This window comes from Molothrus ater, chromosome 9 (assembly GCF_012460135.2).
Source record: "Molothrus ater isolate BHLD 08-10-18 breed brown headed cowbird chromosome 9, BPBGC_Mater_1.1, whole genome shotgun sequence".
Taxonomy (NCBI): domain Eukaryota; kingdom Metazoa; phylum Chordata; class Aves; order Passeriformes; family Icteridae; genus Molothrus; species Molothrus ater.
The window spans coordinates 28,278,687-28,305,091 of NC_050486.2; the positions used below are offsets into that span (position 1 = coordinate 28,278,687).

Consider the following 26,405-nt stretch of genomic DNA (forward strand, 5'->3'; position numbering starts at 1 on the left):
CAGAAAAGGGGTGAAAGATCTACTGGCTGGGGGCTGCTTTTTGGGGGCGTTGTGTAGCTCCAGAAACACACAAACTGTCTCTTTCTAAAAATAATACATTATTAGAGATATATGAATGTGCAATATCTGCACACCTGGCCTGGGTCTGGAGAGCCCATGAAATGTGTTAGACTAGTTATTACTTGATTATTCCATCGCACAGGTGTACGTTCCTGCTCCCAAATGATTATGCAGCGTCTCTGCTGATGTATACAGACTCACAGCACTAAAGGCTAGAGAAGGCCCCTTGATACATGACAACACACTGCGTGCCATTGCCCCTGCATTAAATACACTCACTTGGTTTTAGTTACCACAGGTCTCCTAGTCTTGCTTAGAAAATAAAATTTAAAAAAAGACAGTATCCAGTTTGTGCCTTGAAAGTCAGCCTTCAGCTACTCTGACTATTAAAGCCCCCTAAATTCTCTCTTGAGTTTGACTTCAACTTGCAGTTATCCATTTTTCTCTGAAAGATTAAAAATGTTATCGGTATCCAGCAGATATTTCCAGACACATCTCGTAGATACTTAAAAACTTACACATTACACTCATGTCACGTCCCAGTCTTCCTTCCAGTAAGCAAGGCAGATTGAGCGCTTTAAGTCTTTCACCATTAAGCACTTTCTTCAGCCCTAAAATCCTCTCTGTGGCTCTTTTCTGCACCCACTCCAGTTTTCCAACAATTTTTTAAAAGTGTGAGCACTAGAAACTGCATAATCTTACATTGTCTGTATTAAAAGCAATTGTGTTTGAATGGGCTCAGCTCATGAAGCAACTGAGATCACTTGGAGTGCCATTCTCATCGCTGTCTGTCACTCCACCAATGTTCCTGTCACCCTCAGATTTATCAGCTGTGAATTTACAGTGTTTACATCCAAATCATTGAAGAAAACATTGACTAGCATCTGACCTGATGCTGATCCTGGTAAAACTCTCCCGTTTGATAACGGCTCCTGATTCATAGCTACTTTTTAACAGGCTGTTTGCCAATTCCTAATCTAATTAGTGCATGCTCTGCTGCTATTTCTAATGCTTTTTGATCGGAATATCACACAGTGTTAATTCTAATCTCCATAAAAAAATTAATATCACATCTCTTCATTGACCTTTATCATTCAGTCTTTACCTTCATCATATTATTTGATGCACCTCATCAAAGAAAGAAATTGCGTTTGTCTGCTAAGGCTTATTTCTCCTAAAACTGTATTTACCATCATTAATTCCATTTCCATTCTTCATGGCACCTTTTCCAATACACAGTAACAGCTCAGGATGTGTTAGAGGCTCAGCTTTGAGGTCTGTACGTTGTATTATCAAACCAACCACAACAATTCAATTCTTAAACCCATGCTATGAAACCTGATACATTTCATTGTAGTGGCTTGATGCTTATTTACATTTATATATCATCAGGTGATTAAAAAGGACTACTTGCCACACTGCCTTAAGCATAACCCATGGAAAAACTCATAGTCCTGGCCTCTGTTTTCCAAGTGTTTCTCAGTGGCCACTGGTACAGAAACCAGTACAACCTTAAGCTTCCAGGGAGAGCTATGCGCTTCCTGAGGCCTGCCTTAGAACACCACCATGAAAGGGATGATGATGAAATATCAGCTATCATGTAACTATCTATAAATGTTAGATTTCTACAAAGTGATTCCACTGAATTGTAATTAAGGGTTTGAAAGTCGAATGATTTTAAGTGCTAGTTTTAATTACCGCTTGGTGAACTTTAGTGTGTTAGAATTGTCACAACTTTCCTTTAGAATTAGTGTCAAGCCAGGCAATACAGTGGGAAATTATTAACTCATACTTTGGTTCAGCAATTATCTGCATTACAAGGTTTATGCAATTAGCTGTTTAAGATGTCATTATATTTTGCCATCTGGTACACAGGAGTTTATGCATATGAACAGGCACATGTTGAAGTGATTTTCACTATATGACACTTGATCTCAACCCAAATCATCACTATAATGAGTGGAAGACACAGTGTACAGTACATTAGTGGCAGGTGCATACTATCAACTTCATTTTAATAGAAGACTTTCATGTTTCCATTTTTAAAGTATTCTGCACAAGTGCTGAAGAATTAATTGCTCGTTTGCAATCTAGCAAAAACCGAGGACACATTATTGCTAAATGCTAAGGAACATCAGCTTTCAGGAAAGTGGCCACTTATTTAAGTTCTTTCCATCTGTAAATCCAGGCCAATTTCTGCTGCAGACAATAAGAAAGTCTAGCTAAGTTCAGCTTAAAATGTTCTCTGGGGAACATGCTGAATTAACCTTTGATAGGCTCACAGCACTGAAAGCCTCTTGAGGATGCCTATGGTGTGGTCCATGTGTGACAACCTCCAGTGTCACCAGTCTCTGCCAGTGCACAATCTATTGTCACCTGTGTCCTTGGCCTGACGTCACTTGTGCCTGTTGGCTCACACTTGACACACAGATTCTAAATCTGGGGGGGAAAAGTGTTGCTGTTGGCAGCTTCCCACCAGGAAATCCTCACTTCCAGGCAGCACAAAATGTAAATATCGATAACGCCAGCACTGCGTACTCAGATAATACCTGGTATTTCTGACACATACTGCGTCTGGTGCTCTAAAAATATTCACAGCCTTTAATTAATTAAATTGTACGCAGCTATTAACCTCATTTGACACAAGGAAGCCGGTCTCTGGAATGGTAAGAGACCTCCTCAGTCATGGGAAGGCTGTGAAGAGCCTGAGAGTGAGCAGCCTGCAGGGACTGTGCTCACTGAACTGCAGTGCAGGCAGCTAAAACCAGGCTGAAACTGCAGCACTGTCCTTTACCTGCCGAAGCTGGGGCCGTGGTTTGTGGCAGGACATGGGTTTGTCACGGGAGAATGGGCAGGACAGCTCCTGCCACATCCTTCTCTGAGCAGGCCTTGTTGAACACGAGACACGTGGGTCTGCTGGAAAATCACGCTTCTTAGGAACAGTCATTATTTTGGGTTCTGGTATTCCAGTCAGGATATTCCCCGTGTCTTGGGGCAATGCTGGTTGCCTCAGAGCAGGCAGCGTTCCCAGACCGGCTTCCAGCCACAGCCCGGGCTCCAAGCAGGGGACAGCGCTGCCATCTCCACGTGCAGTCGCTGCAACTTCATTATTGAATTACATTAACAGGCCGCCCTCTAGTGTCATATTTTATTATTTGGGTAAAAAAAAAATGGGCCGGTCGGGTAAAAAAATGCGTATTTTGTCTCAGTGAACACCAGCAAGAGAGGCAGCCACAGAAGCAGCCAAGAAACGTTTCTGGGGAGCACGTTGGAAAGTTCTCTGTCAGGTTAAAATCCCCAAAGTTTGGAGTTTTCTCCTGAGGTTCTGGAATTCAATCACAGAAAGCCCAAGGAAAAAAATCACAAATCCTGCACAGAGTTTTCCTTTGCTGCTTCAAAATCAATGCTAATATTTCTTGTTATTAGCATTGTGGTTACAACAACACTGTGGTATATACATCTATTACTCTAATGTGAAGTCTTTTGTCCTCTTGTATGTACATCAGTGTCATTCAGGGAGATAACAGGGAATGTCCTTCAAGGAAACTGTCCCAGTGCACAGGGATTGCTTTGCTGAGGCTGAAGACAGAAAGGTGATAGACATAAGCTCACAGGCAATTATTCAGGAGTCTGCAGCATTTGAGAGCTAAAGCTTGAAAAAACTAATGCTGAACAGACAATAAATACTTTTATGTCCTGAAACCCTTACAGGCATTAGCATTTAGTGACCAGACCTGCCCTTACTGGGCCGGTTAGGCGGTGGAAAAGGGGACAAAGCACCTTCAGGACCATTGGCAAGACAGGTCAGGCCAACAGCTGGTGTGAATTAGCAGGTGAAGGCAGCTCACATCCATCAGCCAGAGACCTGTCCTTGTGTATTAATGTTCCCCCAGGCTGAAGCCACCTGCCCATCTTCCATTTTTCTGAGCACACCTGTCTCCCATAGGAGATCTGCTTGGTTGCATGACAAAGCACCCTTTGGATAAATAACGGGAAGGATCTCAGCGCCAATTGCAGGGCACCAGGATCCCTCCCTGACCTGCTGGGAACCGGGATCTGCCCCACACACAGGACACTGATGGTATTCAGGGATGGCTTGGCTTGTGGGAAAGGTGGGAAATGGTTTCCCCCAGGGGAGTGTAACATTTGCATCCTCTCTCCTCCTCCAAAACCTCCCTGGAAGGAGGAAGGAGGAAGAAGGAAGGAAGGAGTAGGGGACACTCCACCTTCAAGTCCCACACGCAGGTGGGGGACAGAGAAAGCTTGACTCTGCTGGCATCAGCCACACGCACTGTGGCTGTCAAGAACCTTGGCAAAACAGGGCGAGGGTGCTCGGAGGCGTTAACCTGGGTGCGTTTTCGCCGCTTTTGCGGTATTTTTGCCGGTTTCGGCCTCGAGGGCTGCCCCGGCCCCGCGGCTCCCTCAGGCTCCCGCCGCTTCCCGCCGGGAGGGGGCGCTGCGCCGCTGAGGCGGTGGGGGGGGGGGGCGCGGCGGGAGGGGCGGGGCGGCGCCGGGCGCGCGCGGCCGCCTCCAGGGGGCGCCGCGGGGCGGGCGCGGGGGCGCGCAGCGGCGGGGGCGCGCGGACAGGTGCGCACACACCCCCAGGTGCGCGGGCACGGGAACATCCCCCAGTTCCGCGCACCCCCCCGAGGCCCCTCTGTCACAGCATCGCACACGGGAAAGGGGAGCAGCGAGGAGAGCAGGGGCCCAGGGATGCGCCCATCTCAGCAAATCGTCCGAGGAAGTTGTTGGGTGTTACCATCCCGACCCTCCAATCTGTATTTTGCAACCGTTCAGGAACGCAACTGGGATTATTTATTATTGTTCCCTCTTATTAATTTAATTAAGTCTTGTTGGTGTAGCATTTTTTCGCCCCGTATTAAAGGAAATGAAGTCAACATCATTAAAAGGAGTGGAATAGGCGTATGCCAAAGTATTTGTAAGAGCACGTTAAAAATATTCTAATATGAATTCCAGCTGTCTCTCAGGCCTCTGGTAACTTTTCCGAAGAAATCCAGCGACGCCGCAGCCCCGCTGCTGTCGTCTGTGGGCTGAATGCAAATTTGTGGCAACAGGGGGAAGCAACCTTCGTTATTTCCTACAGTCACACTTTTTAAATCAAGTTAACTAGGAATTTTTAAAAGCCTTTGGCATTGCCTTTGGAGTAAGCCTCGTGATGTTTGGGATTAAAGGGAAATTGTACCAACCTCACCTGCTCCAGGGAACATCAAAGACCTCGATGAGCCCACACCAGTGCCACACAGGGCATGTGGCATGGCAGGGGGTTGATGGGGTACCTGAGTTCCAGGGGCTGTGTTTTGGGGTATCCCTGTTCAGGTACAGCCATGTACAGCTGGGTTCTGGTGTGCAGAGTGGCGTGGTGTGTCAGGGTGCCTGTGTGGCAGGATACCTGTGGGCAGGTGTAGCAGTGTATTGGGGTAACTGCATGCTGGGGTACCCATGTGAAGGTGCAGTGCTGTGCTGGGATCCCTGTGTCTGAGTGCAGGAGTACCTGTGTGATGGGCACCTAGGAGGGGTATCCCCCCCCTCCCTAGCCTGCCTTCCCCAAGGTGTCATAAAACCATCCCAAGGGATGAGCAGAAGAACAGGGGTCCCAGCAGAAACAAAGAGCCCCCATTGCAAAAGGGGGTGTATGGATGCTGCTTCCTTTGCAGTCCCCTGGCTGGAGGGCACTGGGAGCACCAGCACTGGTCCTTTCCCTGTTTAAAAACACCAGGAGACATTCCTGGTGTCTCAAAGTGCTGGGAACAGCAGCACTGCTGTGAGGAGGGAAAAGCAGCTTCCCTGGAGTCTCCACTGGACATGGCCTGCAGTTGACCATGGTCACTCTCTCCTTCCACTCAGGTGTCCATGTTTTCCTCTGCTCTATACATTTCTCCGTGGCTTTCTGATTTTCTAAACCATAGGGAAGGATTTTCCATGGGGATTCAGTGCTCTGTCTGTGTTGCACATGCAAGGCCGGCCCACAGGTTCCCTTTGCCAAGCAGGGCAGAAGTCACTTGCACCAAAGTTTGGAGCTCAGCAATACTGAAAATCTGGGGATATTTCTTGAATTTAAGGAGGAGGGCTGCATGTAAGTCAGAGTTTGATGCTGCAGTGCAGTGGCAGAGAAGAGTTTCAGCCTCCTGCCCTGTGTGCTGCAATACTGCTGGGGGATTTATCCCGGATTTTATTAGCCGTGTAAGCATCTCCAGCAGCATGCGACCGTCCTGCTCTCTGCAGTGATTCCTCCCTGCCTCAGCAGTGCAAGTCTCAGGGACTTGCCAGTGCAGCTGCTGGGATTCAGGCATTCCTGAAACTTCTCTCCCCTGCAACCCTGCCCTGACCCTGGCCACAGCCAAGGGTTGGGACAAAATTCCCAGGGATTGTGTCAACCCCCGAATTATAGTGATACCACCAACAGTTTTCATAGGGATTTTCCTTTTTTCTTTACTGTTAAAGGATGTGATGGGAATAACAGGCAAAGCCACTGCAGGGCCTAACAGAGACAGTTTCGGGAGCCCAAGCTGCGGTCCCAAGCCATGATACCCGAATTTCTCAGGACCAGGGGATCCTTGGCTTTATGAATTTGTTTCATGGGCAGTGGGAGCAGTGCTGGGACACCGGGGCACCACAGTCGCTGCACCCGGCTGGCACAGAGCCCCTCTGCCGCAGGGCTGGGAGAGCCGGAGGCTGCCCGGGGCTTTGCATCCCACTGCCGCCGGGGCGGATGCCGCAGCTCCAGCCCGGGAGCTGTAACCCTCCCACAGCCGCATCCATATGGGATGGGGATATATGTGGATACGCACATGTACACGCGGGTTGCAGCGCTGGCAGGCAGGACCTCGCTGGGCGGGAGAGCTCAGGGGTCCCCCCGCAGCCCCCGCGGCGGAGCCGGGCCCGGGAGGCGCCGCGGGGAGCGGCGGGGGCGGGCGCGGCGGCTGCCAGGTGCCCCCCTCCCTCCATCCCTCCCGCCCTCCGCGCCGCCCCCGCCACTTTTATTGAGACTTTATTTTGCAGCGGGGGTCGGGGGGCGCCGGTTCTTCCCTGGATTTCTCCCCCCCCCCCTCACCTTTTTCTTTTCGTTATTTATATTTTTGAAATTTTTTATTAATTTTTTTTTTTTGGGGGGGGGGGAGTGGGGAGCTGGCCAAAACCTTCCCGCTCTCCGCATGTGCGTGATTTAGAGTGACAGAATTGCGAGCCGGGGCTGGAGCAGCGATAAATCAGCTCCTCGCCGGCGCGGGTTGCCGGGACTCGCCCAGCACCGGACGGAGACTGCGGCAAAAGAGAGGGGAAAAGGGGGGGAAAAAAAGAAAAAAAAAAAGAAAAGAAAAGAAAAAAAAAAGGGGAAGGAAAAAAAAAAAAACAAAATGGGGGGGTAAGACAGGAAAAACAAAACTGGGCAGCCCGCCGGCCGGCGGAGCGAGCGGCGGGGGTTGCGCGGGTGCGGAGCGGCTGCAGCGGCCCCGGTCTGCGCTGCTCCGCGGGGTTTTCCTGTCTTGGTTCCTTTTTTTCGGGTCCTTTTTTCTTAAAGATTTTTCGGCTTTCTTTTTCCTTTTTCTTTCCTCCTCCTGTACCTTAGATGAAAATGGCTACCAGTGACTTGGCGAGCGTTGGGAAGGCAGAGCTGGCAGGTTGCGAGATTTATTTATTTATTCCCCCCCACCCCTTTCCTCCAAATAATCCAGAGGCAGAGCAAAATCACACAGAGAACTTTAAAGGCTTCGCTTTAATTCTTTCCGCCCCGCACCTCCGTTTTCTCTGCCCCCAGCCGCGATGCGGTGCCAAGGCTGTGCCGGAGGGGGGGCCCGGAGGACGGGGAGATGCGACGCCCATCACGGTCGCCCACGCCGGGCAGCGGCTGCTCGGGGAGCGGGCAGGAATCGGGCAAAACCGGGCAGAAATCGGGCAAAACCAGGCAGGATCCGCCGCGCTGCGAACTCCCTCGGCGAGTAAAAATGGTGCCGCGGAGCGGGCGGATGCTGCGGCGGACACTGCGCTCCCGCGTAGGGATTATCCACTTTTTTCTTTTTTCATTTTTTCTTTTTTTTTTTTTTTCAATTATTATTATTTATTTTTGTGTCATGCCACAGATCTACAGCTGTACGTGCAAATAAAAGCGAGAGCTCACGGATACCGCTTTCCTTCCAGCGAGGACTGAGTAGTTAATCCAATAAGTATCTGTATTGTTTGGGGCGATGTGTGTGTGGTAGGGGGGAGGCAGTTAATCATGTATCGCAATGTATGGATAAAATAGATGAATATTAAAGTGACGTGGGGAAAGAGTGCCGGCTCGGGGGCTCCTTTCGGGGGAGAGGACAAAGAAGAAAGTGGAAACAATCTTTTAAAATATTTTCCATTCATAAAAATGGCAGAGGGCTTATCCACCAGTCTATTTCTGCGTCTGACTGAACAGCTAATGCGTTATTGCCAGCTTCAAAAGATAATTGTAGTGTCGGTAGAGACCTAATAATACAGTAGCACATGTAATTTTAAACAACACCTCATTGTTTATTGGGATGTAACTTTCCCAAAGTTTATTTGTAGCATTAAGAGATTTTTAAGTGCAGGAACAAATTGCAAATGAGCAGCTGTGGGGCGATGCACGGTTTGTGTGGCTACAAGAGTTTCTATATTTAGTGACAATCTGAATCTGAAGAGGGTAAAAAAAAAATAGAATATTTTTAAGGAAATGCTTATTTCCTCCTGGAGGAGGGGGGAGCTGGGCTGGGGGATCTCCTGGCTCGGGTTTTCAGTTTTCTGAGGGAGAAATAATGCAGTCAGTGTGTCTTTGCCCACGAGCTTCACCACCGTACGTACACCTGCTCCACAGGCTCAGAAATAACCTTTTCATGCAAGAAGTAAAGGAAGGGGTCGGGCATACGTACGTGGGGCGGTGTTGTGATTTATGTGCTTTTCCAGGAATCCAAATAAAACCATAGCTGAGCGTATCCCTTTGTAAGGGCCACCTGTGCATCGCGCCTGCTTCTTCCGGGGGTTACCCTATGGAAATCTTCCCAGCCCAGCATAGAAGTTAACACAACAGTCGGGTGAGCAGAGGATGCTCTCACCTTCTCCCTGCTGTTAGGAGAGGAAAGCAGTGATTGTGACAGGCAGCCCACACGGATTACACTTCCTTTTTTTTCTTTTTTTTAAAGAAAAACTCCCTTTCTGAAAAAAAAAAAAAAAAAAAAAAAAGCAAACCAACAAAGCAGCTTCTCCAGAGAGATCCAGTGCCAGCGCAGGGTGCCCAGTGCAGGGATCTATATTGCCAGGGCTTACAATGCGGCAGGTCAGTGAATTACAGTAATAAAGACTTCAAAAAAAAAAAAAAAAATTCAGGTGCTGAGACTAACACATTTCCTTCACTACTCCAGAGGAGCCATGGGCTCTGGGAAAAGGCAGAGCAAGCAAAAGGGACTGGGCTCACTTCGCTCTGTGTTTTTTTTACAAAAATCTTTTAGTCAGAAGCATTGGGTCTTGTGCAGGTTTTTGAGTTATTACAACCAACTTTTGCATGTGAGCTATGGCACAGACAGCTTTTATGGCTCAGTCCTTGTACGTTATGAAGTTGTCTATAAAATTAGAAGAGGTAGAGAAGTAAAAAGTTACTAATCTCAGAGAAAGAGTATTACTTTCAATTCTCTATAATTTCATTTAGCTTGAAGCTTATGGGCTAGAAGTGGGGGGCTCTAAACTATCTTGTGTCAGTGCCTGTCTTTCCTATGAAGAATAATGCATCACCTTTTAAAGAATACATAATTTAGGGCTGAAAGAGGTATTTTTAATAGTGGAAAAGAGACAGAGTCAGGAAAACTTGTGATGGAAAACTTTCCTGCTCTGCACCCACGAGGAAAGTGATCAGACCTCATGTGCTGTCTGGGTTAGCAGGGCTAAAACTATTTTATAAAAAATAACTGCAGAAGAGAATTGCAGATAAATTTTGTGCTAGAAAAATAGTAATAAACCTGCACCTGTTACTGTGCCCTTCTACCCAGCCTGTCTCTAACCTAGGCACAAAGTTGTCCAAGTTTGTGTCTGAACAGGCCACTCGTATTATTGATTTTTCTTTCTTCCCAAAACTTTAGCATAGATAAGAAAAGTGAAAAAAATTACTTATCAGTGGAGCAGATTGCTGCTTTGAATTTTATTTATTTATTTATTTGGGGAAATAATGCCCATCTCATTGTGAAAGTTAGACTCCAGAGAAAAGCCTGCAGCGAAGGGCAGCAGGGAATGCATGTTAATGAGGGCTAAAAGACCACCACTGCTTCTAAGCAGCATAGGCTGATGTTTAATATTAGTATTAATATTCTTTTTTTCTCGTAGACATAACTTTTCTTTGTCACGTAACTGTTTGTGCTATCTGAAACTTTACAAAGTACAGTCAGCAATTCCTCAGGTTCATTTTTCACACCCTGTATTGAATCTCAGCTTTTATATTCTGAGTGAACCCTGAATGTAAAATGTTCTCATGTAAAAGCAGGGACAAAAGACTTACTTTCCTTTTGAGAAATAGATTGCATAAATAAATATGACAACGCATGGATATATAATATACTAAAATAAATAGTGTGTGGATGGGTGTGGATGGGTTTATAAACAATATTTGCCACACCATGTTTATACCACTCTTGCGCAAACTTTATCAAGTGAAATTTTCATTGAGGTGTGCGAGATTAGGACCAAAGTGTTTATGCCAAACTGCCTGATAAAACATTGGGTTTAGGACAACAGCATTATCAGTTCTGCATGGTGTAATCACCCCGTATCGCTGGAGAATTATTTTGTACCATTGTGAGAGGCGTCCCTCAGCTTCCAGCAGCGATAACACTGCGGGACTGTGTACAAATAAAATATAGCTGAGGACAACTGTACCTATTTGTGTCTTTCCTGGCTCTGAACAGGGGATTTATCCAGTTGGATGGTGGTATCAACATGGTAAGAAGGAAGTTTTAGGTCCCTGCTGGCCCATGGTGTGGCCTGGGCCGACAGGCACTGCTAGAGCCCACTCGTAAACCACAGCGAGCTTATTAAACTCCATTCACTTGCATAGGGAACTTTCACTTCAAGGCATGTTTAGTTTTTTCAAATAAACCCTGCTTGCAAAGGGGTTTTTAACTTAAAAATGTTACCACTTATTTTGCTCCCCACAAGAAGATCTACAGCAAAACAAAAGGGGAAACACTGCCTCTCCCGCCTCTGTCCGTTCTGTTGCTTCCTTTCTGCAGTGTGCACACCACTTTTGCTGGGAAGTTATTTCCTCCGCAGTGCATTTCGCAATAGGCTCGAGCCCCTGTGGAAATGCATTACAACTCTGCAGGCATTTCTGCTCCGCAGCCAGCGCCCCACGCACGGCTGTGCCAGGCAGCGATGCCGCCACGAGCTCACGGTCCAAGCAGGTCTTTTCACACAAAGATTGACCAATTTTTAGTGTCCTTATTCCCACCTGCCTTAGCACAGCTGCTTTAATTCCCCACATCAGTGTGGCTTTGGCCATGCACCCATGACCCAGACCCCAAATGGCGTGGCCGTTTTCATCTGCCAGATAGGGACTGCAGTGCTTCTTCATCACCCTGCTCTCCTCCTGGGAATCGTGGCGATGGACAGAAAATATTGCATGGAAAAACATTATTATTCACATGTATTTAGTGGCGTAAGGTGAGAATTTCCATCAAACGTACTACTCTGCTTATTTAAGCTACTCCCTGAAATTTGGAGCCTGGAAGTTGAAAGTTCTGCCCTCCTGTTTTAGGACGACACAGCGTTCACAAAACCATGGTGTTTATTGTAGAATCATAGAACAGCTTGGTTTGGAAGATATCTTAGATATCATCGAGTTCCAACAGTGCTGCTATGGGGAACTCTAATTTAGGATCTGGAGCCTTTAAACTAAGGAGGAAAACCCTGTTATGCCCAGTTCTTTGTGCACCTGTGGAATAAAAAAGCAATCTCTTCCCCAGGGAGAGTCTTACAGAATACTCTCAGTTTTGGTAGCTTCGGAATATTGTTCATTTCATGGTGGATGGTGGGACAAGGTTGGGCATGGCACTAAACTACTGCTTCTCTGTGATGTTTCTACTGGAATTTGTAGATAGCTCCATAGTAGGTTGTGGGACAAGAGATAAACGTCTGGGCATTGATTCCCACCCACCACACTGGCACTTAGGTCTCTTGGGGATGTGAGTCAGCAGTGTGTGGCTCTAAGGTCTTGATGGAAAAGGGCTCAGGATCGAGCCTGGTGATTTCAGGGGGCTTCTGGCTCTCAGCAGGGCAAAGCTGCTCCCAGGGCAGCCACAGTGGCTCTCCCAAAGCCACCAACATCACTCAGGGCCCAGGAGAGCCCTGTTGTCTGTCTCAGGCCTTTAATGATCGCTGCTGTATGTTAACAGGCCATACCACATATAGCCCGGCTATTGTCAGCGCTGATCCTTGTCCAACTGACGGGCTATTCAAAGCGCTTCTCAAGCCTCTCCAAAATCCCAGCTTGTTCTACCCCGATGACAGCCATCCCTCCCATTCGGAGTTCTCTTTGTACGCTTGATAACATGGTGGAAATCCCTTATTATGCTTCTTTTAATAATGCTTTCACATGGCAAGGGGACATGATGTTTTAATTTATGCAGTGCACATCATCCTCCGACAATTTGCTAAGAGGAGCCCTCGCGACCTAAGCCTGCGCCGAATAACACAAGTTTATGCAAAACCAGTGGTTTCCAACCTGTGGTCTCCAGACCGCTGGGAACCGGCGGGCTCCCTCCCAGGGGTCACCAGGAGGTAACCAGGAAAGCAGAGCCGCTGCTGCCGGGAGGTTCAAACGCGCCGCCGCACCCGGAGCCGCGCTGTCACCAGCGCAGGTCTGGGGCTCCCAAACTGCAAACTGAAAATCACTATCTCTGGGCTTTTTACTTTCTCACTCTATTTTTTTTTTTTTTTTTGGTTGGTCTCTGTACTCAGCACGCTGCGGCTGCAACCTCTGTGTCTTTAAATACCTGCTCAAGTCGATTAAAAGCAGTAAATTCAGAGGGGCAACCACACCACTCCTTATGAGTTGTGTGAGTTGAAGTCTCACTTTGTTGTCAAAAATAGCAATTAACCTTCAAATCCACTTGCTCTCCCCCCCCCCCAAATTAATTTTGCAGTATTATCACGCATCTTGAGGCTTCCAGTTTTAAGCATATAATGCTTCTCCTGTTAATGAAGCGGGTATCCACGATCAAGGGGAGCTGAGAGCCACAGACAATTGTTTGTTTGCCTTTATTTCTCACGCCCTTTGAAGGTTTTTCTTTCTCCTCTGTGTTTTTTTGGTTGGTTTTTTTTGGGCTTTTTTTTTTTTTTATTAAGTGACTTTAGCAGATTGTACCCTCAGAGCTGTGAATAATGGGGTTATTCTACAAAAATGGCCAAGGCTAGTTAAGACACACAAAGCCAGGAAATCCTTTCAGGGATGAAATCAGGACTATTTTAGGGGTGCCGTGTAAGTTGGAGACTTTGCAGCTTGGCTGCTGCATCGCTGCCAGGCACGGCAGCGCTGCGGGGACGACCGGTCCTCCCCCGCCGGGGGCTTGCCCGGCCGGGGGGGACCCGCACCTTCACCGCACCGGGGGGAGCAAAGCCTGGGGGGGGGGGGGTTGCGAAGCACGGGGGGTGCAAAGGTGGACGTGCAAAGGAGGATGGGGGGTTTGCCAGCGCCAGGTAACTTTGCCCATGCAGCAAAGGAGCTTTGCTGCGCAAGGGACGGGGGTTCCCCTTGCCGGGGGGTGCGCATGGGGGGGTCCCGGTGCGGAAGGGGAGGGGGGTTCCCCGTTCAGGAGGGGGTTTTACCCGTGCGGGGGGCTGGTTATCCATGCAGGATGGGGGGTTACCCGTGCAGGATGGGGGTTACCCGAGCGAGGGGCGCTCGCACCGTCTCCCCCGCCGCCCTCCCGCGCAGGACCCCCGCGGCTGGGAAGGGCTCGGCGGGGGCGGGACACTGCGGGCCCGCAGCGGGGCCGCCCGCCCGGCCGGGGGTGTGCGGGGGATGTCCGTGAGCCCCGCCGCCCCCCGGTGCGGGTCTCCTGTGCGAATCGCAGCGATTGCGGAAATACGCGGGGGCGGGGGGGAGGAGGAGGAGGTGGAGGAGAAGGGGAGGAGGGAGGTGGGCGGTGGGCGGGAGGCTGCCGAATCGCTCGTAACTTCTGCAAAGTCCCGGGCACTGGGAGCCCACCCGGCAGAGCGTGGAGAGGCAGCGGCAGCGCCCGGGCCCGCCCGCCCCGACCCCCGCTCGCCCCGCGCCGCAGCCACCAAAAGCCCCAGATCAGCCCGAAACGCACGGGAAGAAAAAATCCCAACACATCCCACCTAAGAGCCGGCGGCAGTTGGCTGCGGCGGGTTTTCCCTTCCGGTTCCCAACGGCTGCGAGTCGATTTTAGCCATAAAAAATATAAAAAATTGCGAAGAGGAAAAAAAAAAAAAAAGTGCCGCCAGCCGCTAGAGCCCGCAAAGTTTCTCTTGCGCTGTTATCTGTGTTATCCCTGTTATCCCTGCCCGCGGGACGCGGCGCCGCTTAAACTCTTGTTTTTGTATTTTTAACCCGATTCCCACGCTTTCGCAGAGGGAATTCGCTATTGTCTGCGCGGGGTCTGGGCGCGGAGGGAGCGCGGGTGCGCAGGGCTGCGCCGCAGCTGCCTCTTTTTTTTTTTTTATCTTTTTTTTTTTTTTTTTTTTTGTCAGGGATTTGAGAAAACCGCTGAGCTTGACAGATTCCCCCGCTTTCCCCCCCTCCCCGCCCGTACGTGCGCGCCGGCTCCGTGCGCGCCGTCTGGAGCGCCCGCGGCCGCGCACAAAGAAACGCGCCCGGGCGCGGGATGTGACGGACCGCGGCGGGGACCAATGGGCGGGGCGGGGCCTTGTGACGTCAGCGAGAGCCGCCCAATCAGCGGCGGGAGTGGGTGTTGCGACGTTTGAACTCCCCCGGGGGGAGGGGCGCGCCTTTTTTTTTTTCTTTTTTTTTCCTCGGTTTTTATTCTCCTTTTTTTTTTTTCCTCTTCTTTTTATTTTTTTCTCCTTTTTTTTTTCTCTTTTTTTTTTTTCTGCCTTTTCCGCCGAAGTTGGCGGCGCCCCGCGGGGACGGGGCCGCTGGCGGGGCCGGAGCCTCGGAAACCTCCGGATTTAGCACCCAAAAAAAAAAAAAAAAAAAAAAAAAAGGAGGGGAGAAGAAGAAAGAAAAAAAAGCTTTTTTATTTAAAAAAAATCCCACGTTTAAAAAATTATTTATTTTTTTAAAGCGTGCTTAGCAAAACGCTGAGTTGGGCAAAATGAGGATAACTTGCGCGCCCACCCGTTTAGCGCTCAAATGTTCTGGGGTGGGGGAAGGTGCTTTCGCTCTACTCGTATTTTTTTTTGGGAGGGGGGGTGTCCGTGGCTGCGGAGGGGCTGCACTTGACCGTGGCCCCTGCCTAGAGGGCGCAACCAGCCGTCCCGCGGCCAAAAGTCTCCCGAAGGGCGCCAAAAGTTACTTAAAAGATAATGCTGGAAACCGCAAAAGGCTGGGAACGGTGCGGCACGGACGAGTGGGGGACACAACCCACTCCCCCTCCACCTCCGAAATAAGCGGCGGGAGGGGATTTTTCCTCCTGTTCCCCTATAGATGGGATTTTTTTCCCTGCGTGTGTCGCCGTCGTCGCCCTCCCCACCCCCCCCAAAAAAAAAAAAAAGCCTGTGACTACACGCAGGGACGCGGGGGTCACCTAAACTGCCTCCGGCATCACTGGAAAACGCTATTCCCAAGCGGAAAGGGGGGGACACACCACCCGGGACACCCTCCGAGTCCCCAGGAGCGGGCTGGAGAGCATCCAAACCCCAAACCCAAACGTTGCCGGTGCCAAGACAATGCGCTCCAGAAGTGTCAGGAGGCGCGGGGGTATTTTTAATTTTAAGCGCTTCACTTTTAGATTTCATAAGTAAGAAAGAGGGGGGAGTGCAATGTGCCGATGAATTTATGTGTTGCTATTTTTTAGAAGAAAATTTTTATTTTTTTTTAAAGTGGAATAAGCACCCTTGATTCTAAAGCGCTTGATTTAAAATGACAAGTGCCAAAGGGGATGGGGAAAGTTGTGGAAGGCAACGCCGCTTTCCCCAGTCCCCCCCCCCCCGCGCCCCATCCCTCCATGGTCAAGGGCCGAGCGGAGCCGCAGCCCCCGGGAACAGCAAAATAAAAAAATAAATAAATAACAATTATAATAGGAAAATACACAGCCCCCCCTTCGTAAAAAGAGGAAAACTTTGAGCCGAGCCCTGCTCGCCTCTCGGCTCCGCGGCTGGCCGCGCTGCGGGGCGGCGGGGCGGAGGGAGGCGGCGGCGCCGCAGCCCCCTCCCCGCCCCTCCCCGCCCCCGCGGGCGGGCGGCGCGGGGCGCGGGGCGGGCGGTGCGCGGCGCAGAGCGGAGGGGCGCGGAGCGGAGCGGAGGGGCGCGGAGCGGGGGCGGCGGAGGGGCGCGCAGCGAGCGCTATGCCTTTAACGGCGCGCGGGGCAGGCATGCCGAGCGCGTAGTGCGGGAAAGTCGAGGCGGGGTTAAAGTTCAGCTCATGGAGCGGCTCCGCGCTGGCTGCAGTTTGGCAGAGTTGGAAATGTGAAAGCAAGAAGCAGGCTCGGGGCTCCCCCTCCTCTCCTCTCTCTCTCTCTTTTTTCCCCTCCTCTCTCTCCCTCTCCCTCTGTCTCTCTCCCCCTCTCTCTCTCCCTCTCTCCCCGCACACGCACACCTCCAAACCGCAGCCCCCCGCAGCAGTCATGTATTCTCCGCTCTGTCTCACCCAGGTAAGCGGCCGCCGGGGCGCGGTGGGGCCGGCGCTGCGGGGGTGCGCGGCCGTGCGCGCCGGGGAAGGGGCACCACCGCCGCTCGCCGAAACTAACTTTGTTGCCTTTCGTTCGCATGCCCCCCCCCTCCACCCCCTTCCCGCACGGCCATTTGTGTCGGCACATGGCTAATGGCGCCTACTTATTAATGCTTTAATTAACGGGGGGGGCCGCGCGGGCGCGGTGCTGCGGGACGACCCGCACGGCCCCGCCGTGCTTGGTCATCCGCGATCGATGCCGCCGATGCCGCCGCCCGCGCCGGAGCGCCTCGCACCGCCCCGCACCGCGGCCCCGGGGCAGCGCTGGAGCCGCTGCGCCGCTCCCCGCCCCGGGCACGGCGCGGCCCGCACCCCCCGGCACCGCGCTCGGGGCTCCGCGGGAGCGGCCCCGCCGGCTCCGCGCCCCCCCCGGCGCCCCGGGCACGGAAAGAGGGACCGTCCCCCGCACCTGGGCTCGCTCCCGCGGTGCGGCGCGGTGCAGCCGCCCCCGCGCAGAGCGCCCTCCGCACCCGCGGAGGCCGCCCCAGCCGGGGGACCGTTGCGTGTGTCCCCCCACACGGACACCCGCAAACTTGTCCCGCGTGTGTCGCGTGTCCCCCCCGCCACCCTCCCGCCCGCGGATCGGGCCCCGCGGCGCTCGGCGCAACTTTTGCGCCCTCCGCTCGCGGCGGGACGGGGCTGCGCGGGGAGCGGAGGCGGGGGTGTCGCTCCGCGGTGCCCCCGGGTTGCGCGGCCGCGGAACCCCCGGCCCCCCTTTTCCCCGCGCGCTGCTGCAGGACGCTGAATTACACCCCTTCAATTAGCAGGATATAATGGTTTAACGAGGAAATGCTTTGTGGCGGACTCAAACCCCAGATTATTTCCTCCTGCAGGAGATTTTGACTACATTATTCTTATTAATTTAATTGGAATATTTTTTTTCTCCCGGTGAGAAAGCCTCTCCGGGCTCTTTCCGTCGAGAAAAAGGCAAGGAATTGCAGGGAGAGGGGCGGCAGCTTCCCAGCCAGCCCGAAGAGCTCTGAAAGTTTCGTCCCCTTCTCCAGTCGCGGTCCCCTCTCCTTCTCCAGCCTGCCCCAAATTTTGGGGTGCTGGCGAGAAAACACCAGGCCGGCGGGGGCACGAAACTCCAAACCGTACACTTGCTCAAAAGGCAGGAGCAAAATGTGAGCAGCGGGAGTTTGCAGAGGATGGGATGCAGCAACTCCGGGCTGTGCCTGGGCAAAGTTTGTGCCTTTAATTCAACTCTGAGAAATACCTGGTTTTTGTCAGCGCAGCGGCTGCGGGAGGGACCCCCGGACACTCCGTGCGGGGCCCGCAGCGCCGACGCTCCTGGCATCTCCACGTGGGGCTCCTGGGGCTCTGTAGGCCCAGTCGCATATTAAGGAGAGAAAATAAATCCATGGGCTGGTTGCTCCTTGGCCCAGTCGTGTCCTGTCCCTGTACCCCCCCCCCCCCCAGCTTTTTTTTTTTTTTTTTTAATTTATCAAAAGAAAAGCAGAAAGCCAGGCATGTGCTTTGACTCCGTTAGGAAAATCTGGCATTCTTGCTGCACGTTTGGAAAAGTAATAGGAGGATTAGAGGCCTCCTGACAAACTCTTCCCTCCGAAGGATCAATTAGGTGATTCTGTCATTTTTCCATAGAAAAAAGGGGGCGAGCCCTGAGCTATTGCAAGTAATTTCCTATTTTATCGTTTCAAGAGCTTTTATTGATACAAGTTTTAGGAAGGATTTTTTCTTTTCCTTTTTCTTTTTTTTTTTTTTTTTGGTCAAGTTTTGGTTCAGATTTAAAGGGAAGCTCTTGAAAGTGGGTTAGAAAAGGAAAACAAACAAAAATGCTGGTTCTGAGCGTATTTATCCAAGTCCTGGAACCAAAATGGCACAAGCATTTTGTGTCATCTGTCAGGAAAAATCCAAACATCGTTCCATTTACATATCTGCTGAGGAGCTAGGAAATAGTTGGGGAACATATGCACGTCTCCTCATAGATTTACAAGCAAATGGATTGTAAAAATATTAGCAAGGGTCGCTGTAGTTGGCTTAATTTCAAAAAGATCTGCAGAAATACATTGTTTCAAAGCCTCCTTTGCAGGATTACATTATCGAAGGCGCCTTTGGGTTGGCGTTGGGGTTCTTTTGTAGTAGGGTTTTTGTTTTGTTTTTTTTTTAACACCTTTTTGGAGAGCAGAGGAAAATTTTGGGATAAACAGTACAGAACTGTGCAGCCCAAATTTTAGGTGCTGCTTAGAGACAGGCAAGCTCTTCTCCGAAGAGCTGTATCCTCAAACTTCGGAGAGGAGTGCAATAAAGAAAACCCCTAACTTTTTATTATTGCTTTGCCAGCTTTCTGGTGTCTTTTAATTTTAGGTAACCCGTCCAGCACTGAGGGGGGAAAGCAAACAGCTTTATCAAATACTTTCAAAGTTTCCCTTCAAGCTAACTTGTGGAAAGGGAAAGATCATTGCCTTTTCTACCAGTTCCTTAAAATCCTGTTATTTTGCAGCGAGGCTGCAGACAAGTTGCACATCTGTTAGCACCCTTGCACTGACACATTTCCAAAACTTTTGGGGTTTTTTGAGGGGGCTGTAGCAGCACTGAAATAAAAAATTGTATTGTGCAGAAGCTGCTCCCCCCCCCCCCGTGCCTGCGTCCAGCCCAGTTCTGTTTGATCAGTCCTGGCTGCTTTTATTTCCACTTGGACTTTGCTAATACCTCAGCACCGAGATTGAAGCGGTGCGATTTTCCGGAGCAGCGTGTTTACCAAGACACTTTGAAAGTTGGTCTGTTTATGAGTCGTTAACCTTTTCTCCTCATACACCATTTTGAAAAGACACATTAGGGTGTAATAGGGACGTGCACACCTCGCGCCTGAGCAGCAGTGCTTCTCATTTACTTCAGCCACAGACCCTGACTTTGCACCAAAAAGCATCTTGGTTTTTTTCCCCCCTCCCTTTAAGTGGTTTCGTGTTTTTTTTAAAAGGTTTTCTTTTTGGGTGTTGTTTTTACCTCCCCTTTCAGGTTCACATCGTAGAAATCAGCTTTAGCGCAGGTTAAAGCAACTCTCTCTTGGATGTTATCCAACGCCGAGCCAAAAAAGTCCCGAGCACATGAGATCAGGCAGGACAAAGCACTGCTTAAAGCAGAAAAGTTAAAATATTTCAGGATGTACCAAGACGTGTTTGGAAAGTGGGAAGGCTGGAAGCGCTGCCCTGGCTCACTGTGGGCTGTCGAGCCTCTTTGCTCTGTGTACCTTCACAGATAAACTTCCACTTGACAAAAGGCCTTTTTTCCTTGACTCTCCCTGAGTGGGGAAAGGGAAGGACAGGAGGGATCAGGAGGGAGGGTTTATTATTTTTAATAGCTTGTAGAGACCTGTAGTTTTTATATTTTTTTCTTTTTTCCCCCCCTGCTTCCCCCCCTCCGTGAGAGCTGTGTCTGGTGGGTGAGAGCAGCTCCATGTGCTGGGATTGTGCCTCCTCTCACTTTTTGAATCTGCCGACTGCAAACTCGCAGCAATCTTTTTCTTTTTTTTTTTTTTAAACTTTATTGAAATTTGAAACTATCATCTTTTCCCATAGAGGAGGGGAAAAAAAAAGAGGAATGTGCCAATCACTGGAGTGATTTATTTTATTTTACCTGCTTTTATTTTAATAATCGTTCATAATACTTTGATTGCTGCTGCTCTGCTGTAGTGAAATATATTGTACTGCTAGGAAAGTTTTTAACAGTCTGTGTTTAAAATAAAAATAAATGCAATGGTGCTACCTATAGATTTAAGTATCTACAATTCTGGGGCCACTCAGAGTAAGTGCAATGAAAGCTTTTGGGGAGTCAGCAGAAGGTCTTGAATTATGACTGGATTTTTGCTGATAGATATTTCTACTATTGATTTCTCAGTTTTTCATAATTTCTGAAAAGAACAACGCAAATTAAAATAAAGTGTTGAAAGGAAGTAAGATGTCTGTTTTAATAACCATATTTGCATGACACACAATGATTTGAGTAGAAAATGTACTCCATGGGATAATTAAAGAAAAAAAAAGTTAGTTTGCTAATCTGAAAAATCCCCGATGTTTCCTCGCACATGGGTGGGTAGTGGGTGGCTTTTCCCATGCTGGGGAAAATGTTGCAGAGATTACTTTATTTTTCCCTCCTGGAGGGCCCAATCCTGAGAAAAGGAGGAACTGGAAGCAGGGACGTCCCCAGCACGCAGCACTGGATCAGGCCCCATAGGCTGGATACGTTTTTATGTGCAGCCTGGAGTTGGGTCATTCGTTTATTCAGGGAAAAAACAAGAAGCATGGCCCCTGTATATTATAATATGTTTTGATCTCTTTGGCTGATTTATGTAATACTTAGTGAGGAGGAAAAAAAAAATTATTTTAAAAAAGAAAAATCAAGGGGTCTTCTTGCCTTTTTTTAGCGTCAGCATAATTTTAATTGAGATTTTTTTTGTGCCAGGGGAGAGGGGTGATCTTTAACTCCTCGTTACACAAAGCAAGCAGTGTCTCCGGATGGCCAAACTAACTTTCCGAGTAGGACATTTCTTTTAAAATATTTGAAAATCTGACACAATTAATAATTCTTTGCATATTTGCACAAGTTGTGCTACAGTTTTGTGTTACTGCATTTTTCAATTTTTCCTGTTTTTTTGGGGATTTTTTTTTTTTAAATTTCATAGGAAGGCACAGAGTTTGACTTTCCCTAATATACCCAGATAGCAAGTTTTTTTGGTTGGTTTTTTTTTTACTAAATAGAAACAAAAATATTTTTAAAAAAGATAAATTGCAAGGCTTGCTTTTTCTAGGGTTTTAGTGTTGGTTATGATTGCGCTCGCGGGATAAATCGACCGCGGTACTTCTCGCTCTTTTCACTGTTTAGGAACCAGAGTGAAAACCACCCTTCATTGTAATTGTATATACAGCTATAGTGGCATTTTACTATTCTGCCGGCTGCTATTTCCAAATATATCTTCGGGAAAGTTTTACTATACTTTAGACTTCCCCATACAAACATTGATTGGCATCCAAATGTTTAGGATTTGCCAAATTGGCGGGCAAACGCTGGCTACACCGCAAGCAGCGGGGTCAGGGAGAGAGCAAAGGGAGATACGCGCTCTGCAAGTGGACTTGCAAAGGAGTTTTTGGATTTTAACTCATTCTGCCCTTTTTTTTCTCTTTAAAAAAAAAAGGTTTGGGGACTGGGGAAAGGGCGCCAGCATTGCACCATCTCCATCTGGGCGCTTGGTTGAAGTTGGACCCTGTTTTTGGGGGCGGGAGCAGAGGTTTTGGGTCGGCGCGAAAGGGAAGCGGGGATGCGGCGGTGGTGGGTTCGGGGTCCATCAGCGAGGGGTCTCACGGCCCTTAAAATTTATCAGCACCCTCCTAATTCTCACCTTCCTGCAAAAGGCCTGTTTTTGAAGGCTCTTTCTTGATGGTTTCGGTGACATCAACCCTTCTCTGTAACTTTTTTCAGGATGAATTTCATCCCTTCATCGAAGCACTTCTGCCTCACGTCCGAGCGTTTGCGTACACGTGGTTCAACCTGCAAGCCCGAAAAAGAAAATACTTCAAAAAACATGAAAAACGCATGTCTAAAGAGGAAGAGAGAGCCGTGAAGGACGAACTGCTAAGTGAAAAACCCGAGGTAAAGCAAAAATGGGCATCCAGACTTCTGGCAAAGCTCCGGAAAGATATCAGGCCTGAATTTCGGGAGGATTTTGTTCTCACAGTCACAGGAAAAAAGCCTCCGTGTTGCGTTCTTTCCAATCCAGACCAGAAGGGCAAGATGAGAAGAATTGACTGCCTTCGCCAGGCAGATAAGGTCTGGAGGTTGGACCTTGTTATGGTGATTTTATTTAAAGGTATTCCGCTCGAAAGTACTGATGGCGAGCGCCTTGTAAAGTCCCCACAGTGCTCTAACCCCGGGCTGTGCGTACAGCCCCACCATATAGGAGTTTCTGTTAAGGAACTCGATTTATATTTGGCATACTTTGTGCACGCAGCAGGTAAGTGCCTTTCTCTACCACCTTCTCCAACTTTTCGGTTATCTCCGTGCCGGGTGCCGTGCCCGTGCGGCGGCTGCATGAGCTGGGGAGGGAGCTGGGGATGCCGGTTATCGCTCTTCCGGGGTGGCGAGGAGGGTGCCAAAGCTCCCCCCCTCACTTTTATTTTTATTTTTTTTAATGGGGTTTTTAAGGTGCAGCCACATAAAAGTGGCTCTTGTTTTCCGCGGTTAACAGCATTTCGGGCATCCTTCACAGGTGTTATCCTAAATGTTGTCCTAGGAGGGCTCGCAGCCGGACGCGGCTTCCTTTATCCGAATTTTGGGGGAAAGCAGATAGATTTTAATTTAATTTTTTTTTTTAAATAAAGTTTGTAAATGTTATGCACAAAGTTGTCCAGGAGGTGCCTGAGGCCTGTGGGTCAGGAGTACCAGGTATCCTCACCCCACAGGGATTAGATGGGGAACGTAAACCCTGCAGGATTGGAGGGAAAAGAGAAGACAGTTCCTTGATAGCAAACCTAGTCATCACGTCTGAGTGGGCATGAAACAAACCTCTGGGTAACCCTAGGGGGAAAAGGAGACATTTAAACCCCTCAAAAGATCACAATGTATACACCTAAAAGCTAAGCAGGTCTTGGAAAAAATTCCTGATTTGACAATAGTGTGCTTATGAGGAGGGGCTGAAATGTTTTAACGTGTGATGAAAATCTTGGGATCCCAGACTCCAACACAAAGTATGCTCTGCCTGCGGCATGACTCGGTGTGCTCAGAGGATGTGTAGTATGTTGACTGGGTAAAATAATATGCTATTGTAGTTCTCCTGAGTGATTGTAGTGCAGAAAAATGTGTGTGTGTGAAGTGCAATGCCCCGAGTTTCATGTATGGGATGTATGGGTCCCTCAGCATATCCTGACTTGTGAGCTGAGGGGCTGGACAGGCTGGAAAAACAGAGGAACAGGGGAGAGAGGAATCATATTAGAAGAAACCACTTCTGTATAAATATTTATCGGTAAGAAAACCAAGCAAATTACAGCCCAGGGAGCCTGCATTTCCCATGCCAACTTCTTTCAGAGGGTCTTGCAGAAAGTTTTGGCTTCCCCAAAGTTTTTCTGCGCTGAGTCCCTGCCATGGTTGTTGTGTTAGGCAATGTCGCCGCTGGGATTTTACAGATATGATCCCTGTTCGGAAATAACTTTTGAGTATCCTCATGGTATTTCCTACAGATAAGCTGCGGCATTTACTTTGCACTTCGGTGTGAGGTGGTAAATCATACAGTACATTTATGGTGAAAGGGAAGTAGGCAAATATTGAGGAAAATTATTTATTTACTCTGCGCTTTATTATGGCCACCGTGAAGGAAGCGTTATGGACAAATGGCTAACTGAAGGGAGCTTGGGGCTGGGGCATTTCAGGTTACCTCCTATTCCATCACCAACCCCAAGGGGACCATGGGTTCACATCCCTTTTGTCTGCCTCAGTTTCCTCCTCCGCATGTTGGAGTGGGTTGATAAATTTAAAATGCTTTGATATCCAAATAGAAGCTATAAATGTCTATTTACTGATCTACAGCACGCAGGTTTTTATTATTTGGATTTATATATAGCGTGATGCGGTAAATACTGATCCATATTGTATTTCCCAGGCCCTCTGTGGAGCGCGCAAGTCGTTGATAGAAACCAACGGTCTTGGTGTAGCTTGCATGTAGGGTCACAGAAATGTAGGATGGGGAGAAAAGGACCAAACCCAGCAGTGGGAGTATTTCGGGGAGCTTCAAGGGATCTCTCCCTGTTACAACAGTCGGGCAATAGACGTTATGAAAGTTCAATATTGCGATTAGGGATATACCATCTTATCAGCACGCCGGTGGCAAACAGTAGCCTTGATAGCGAACTGTTATTTATTCCTGCCGTCTTCATCAACAGGCAGCGATCCCACCGATTGTCCTTCGGATTCGGTGTTTGCCGCGGAAACTCGGCGCGAGCCCTTGGCGCGGTTTTTTGGGGTTAGATTTGGGGATTTGTGTGAGCAGCCACGCGCCCGTGCAGAGCGCACCGCGCCGTGTTTTTGGCCGTTGTTTGCTGATTGCACGCATTGCATTGTGCTCTCAGTGCAGGAGTGTGTGCTGGCATATTCCTGCTAAACCTCAGCGGGGAGGGGGACAAGATGTTTTTTGGGAGGTGGCACAGCATGGTCGCTGTCTATGTGGCTTCACAGAGGTGTACCGAAAGCCTTGCGTAGAGCTACCTCTTTTTCTTCCCCCCTTTTTTCCCGTTTTTTTCCCCCCTCCGATGTATCCCAGCAGTCTTTGTTACACCTGAACATTGGCCAAGTTGACAGCCATTGGTTCCCGCAGACCCGCAGTAATGGCAGCTTGTGCCGGGTGCGCAACAGGAAAATTACAAAAGAAAAAAATATTAAGGGTCCTTTGTCTCCAACTCCATCAGACCTCGCTCCCCAAATGTATGGACCACGTATTTATAAGGAGGAAGTCGCCAGCGCAAATATTAGGTAGGCTGGTCAACTTACATATAGCGGTTTTGACAAGCATCTGCTATAGTACAGAAGATTTGTAAACACTAAACAATGTTTTTACCTCCTTAAAAGTTTTGAGAAGTTGCCAGTATTGGCAGGAGGCACAGACTCCGAAACGTGCTTGAAGATACGTGCCAAAACCATTGTGACCTTTTCACCCATAGTGCTCGCTTCTCTTTTTCTTATGGGTTTTTTTTCCCCCCACTTTTTGTCTTCTTTTCTTGGGGGGAGTATTCTGTTCCAAGATGCCCTTATTCGAGATGACTTCGGCAGCAAGATGTCCCTTTCCTTCTAAACATGTAGGATAATTATTGCTTTGAATCCACGCTTTTCCTTCAGTAGGCACTATCATCTGTAAGGGAACACATGTGCACAGATTTAAATAGTGCTTCTTACAAAGCTACTGAAATCAATTATTCTCTTTAAGAACTGGCTAGAAAGAGAAAACAAAAATATGCAAATAGGCAAACTACATGTAATTTTCATTAAAAGGATAAAAAAAAGAAATTAAAAAAAAAAAAAAAGAAAAGGAAGATCGGTGCTTTGTGAATTAGAGGTTGACCAAAAAATGTATTGAAATCTAGAGTATTGCTCTCAGTTTGCAGTTTCTAATCTGCTTAACTAAAAGCAGGCGGCATTTTCGTACCCTGAACTTGGGTTTGCTTTTTAGTTTTCACTTATTCTGCTCTTGTATCAAATGACAAGTTGGAAACCATTGTGGCAAACCATTTTCTTTGTGGGAGTCGAACAGTAAAGCTAATTTATGACCGGTCCTTTACCAGATGATCTGTATCAGAATCTACAATATACTAGGCACGTGGCAAGGTCACAATTTAAGTTGTTAAGGTCACAACCTTAGCCACCAGGCATTTGACCTTTTAGATAAAGTTAACCTTTGTTCATTAGTAGGCACTCAACCGAGAACTTTCTGGAGTTTTTTACTGCTTTGGAGTTCCTCCTGCTAATGTGGTCAGAT

The 26,405-nt window shown here is 48.8% G+C and overlaps 1 protein-coding gene across 17 annotated transcripts in view; it reads left to right on the top strand.

Moving 5' to 3' along the window:
- NFIA (nuclear factor I A) overlaps positions 1–26,405 on the top strand; it is a 349,114-nt gene that overhangs the window by 83,487 nt on the left and 239,222 nt on the right. For 10 of the 17 annotated variants that reach the window (XM_036387934.2, XM_036387930.2, XM_036387932.2 and 7 more), the window contains exon 2: positions 22,367–22,898. In XM_036387934.2, coding sequence (XP_036243827.1) covers positions 22,367–22,898 — 532 coding nt within the window. Of the gene's footprint in view, positions 1–16,605; positions 16,857–22,366; positions 22,899–26,405 lie in introns of those variants that run through there. The other 7 variants (XM_036387938.2, XM_036387941.2, XM_036387944.2 and 4 more) reach the window with 3 other exon arrangements.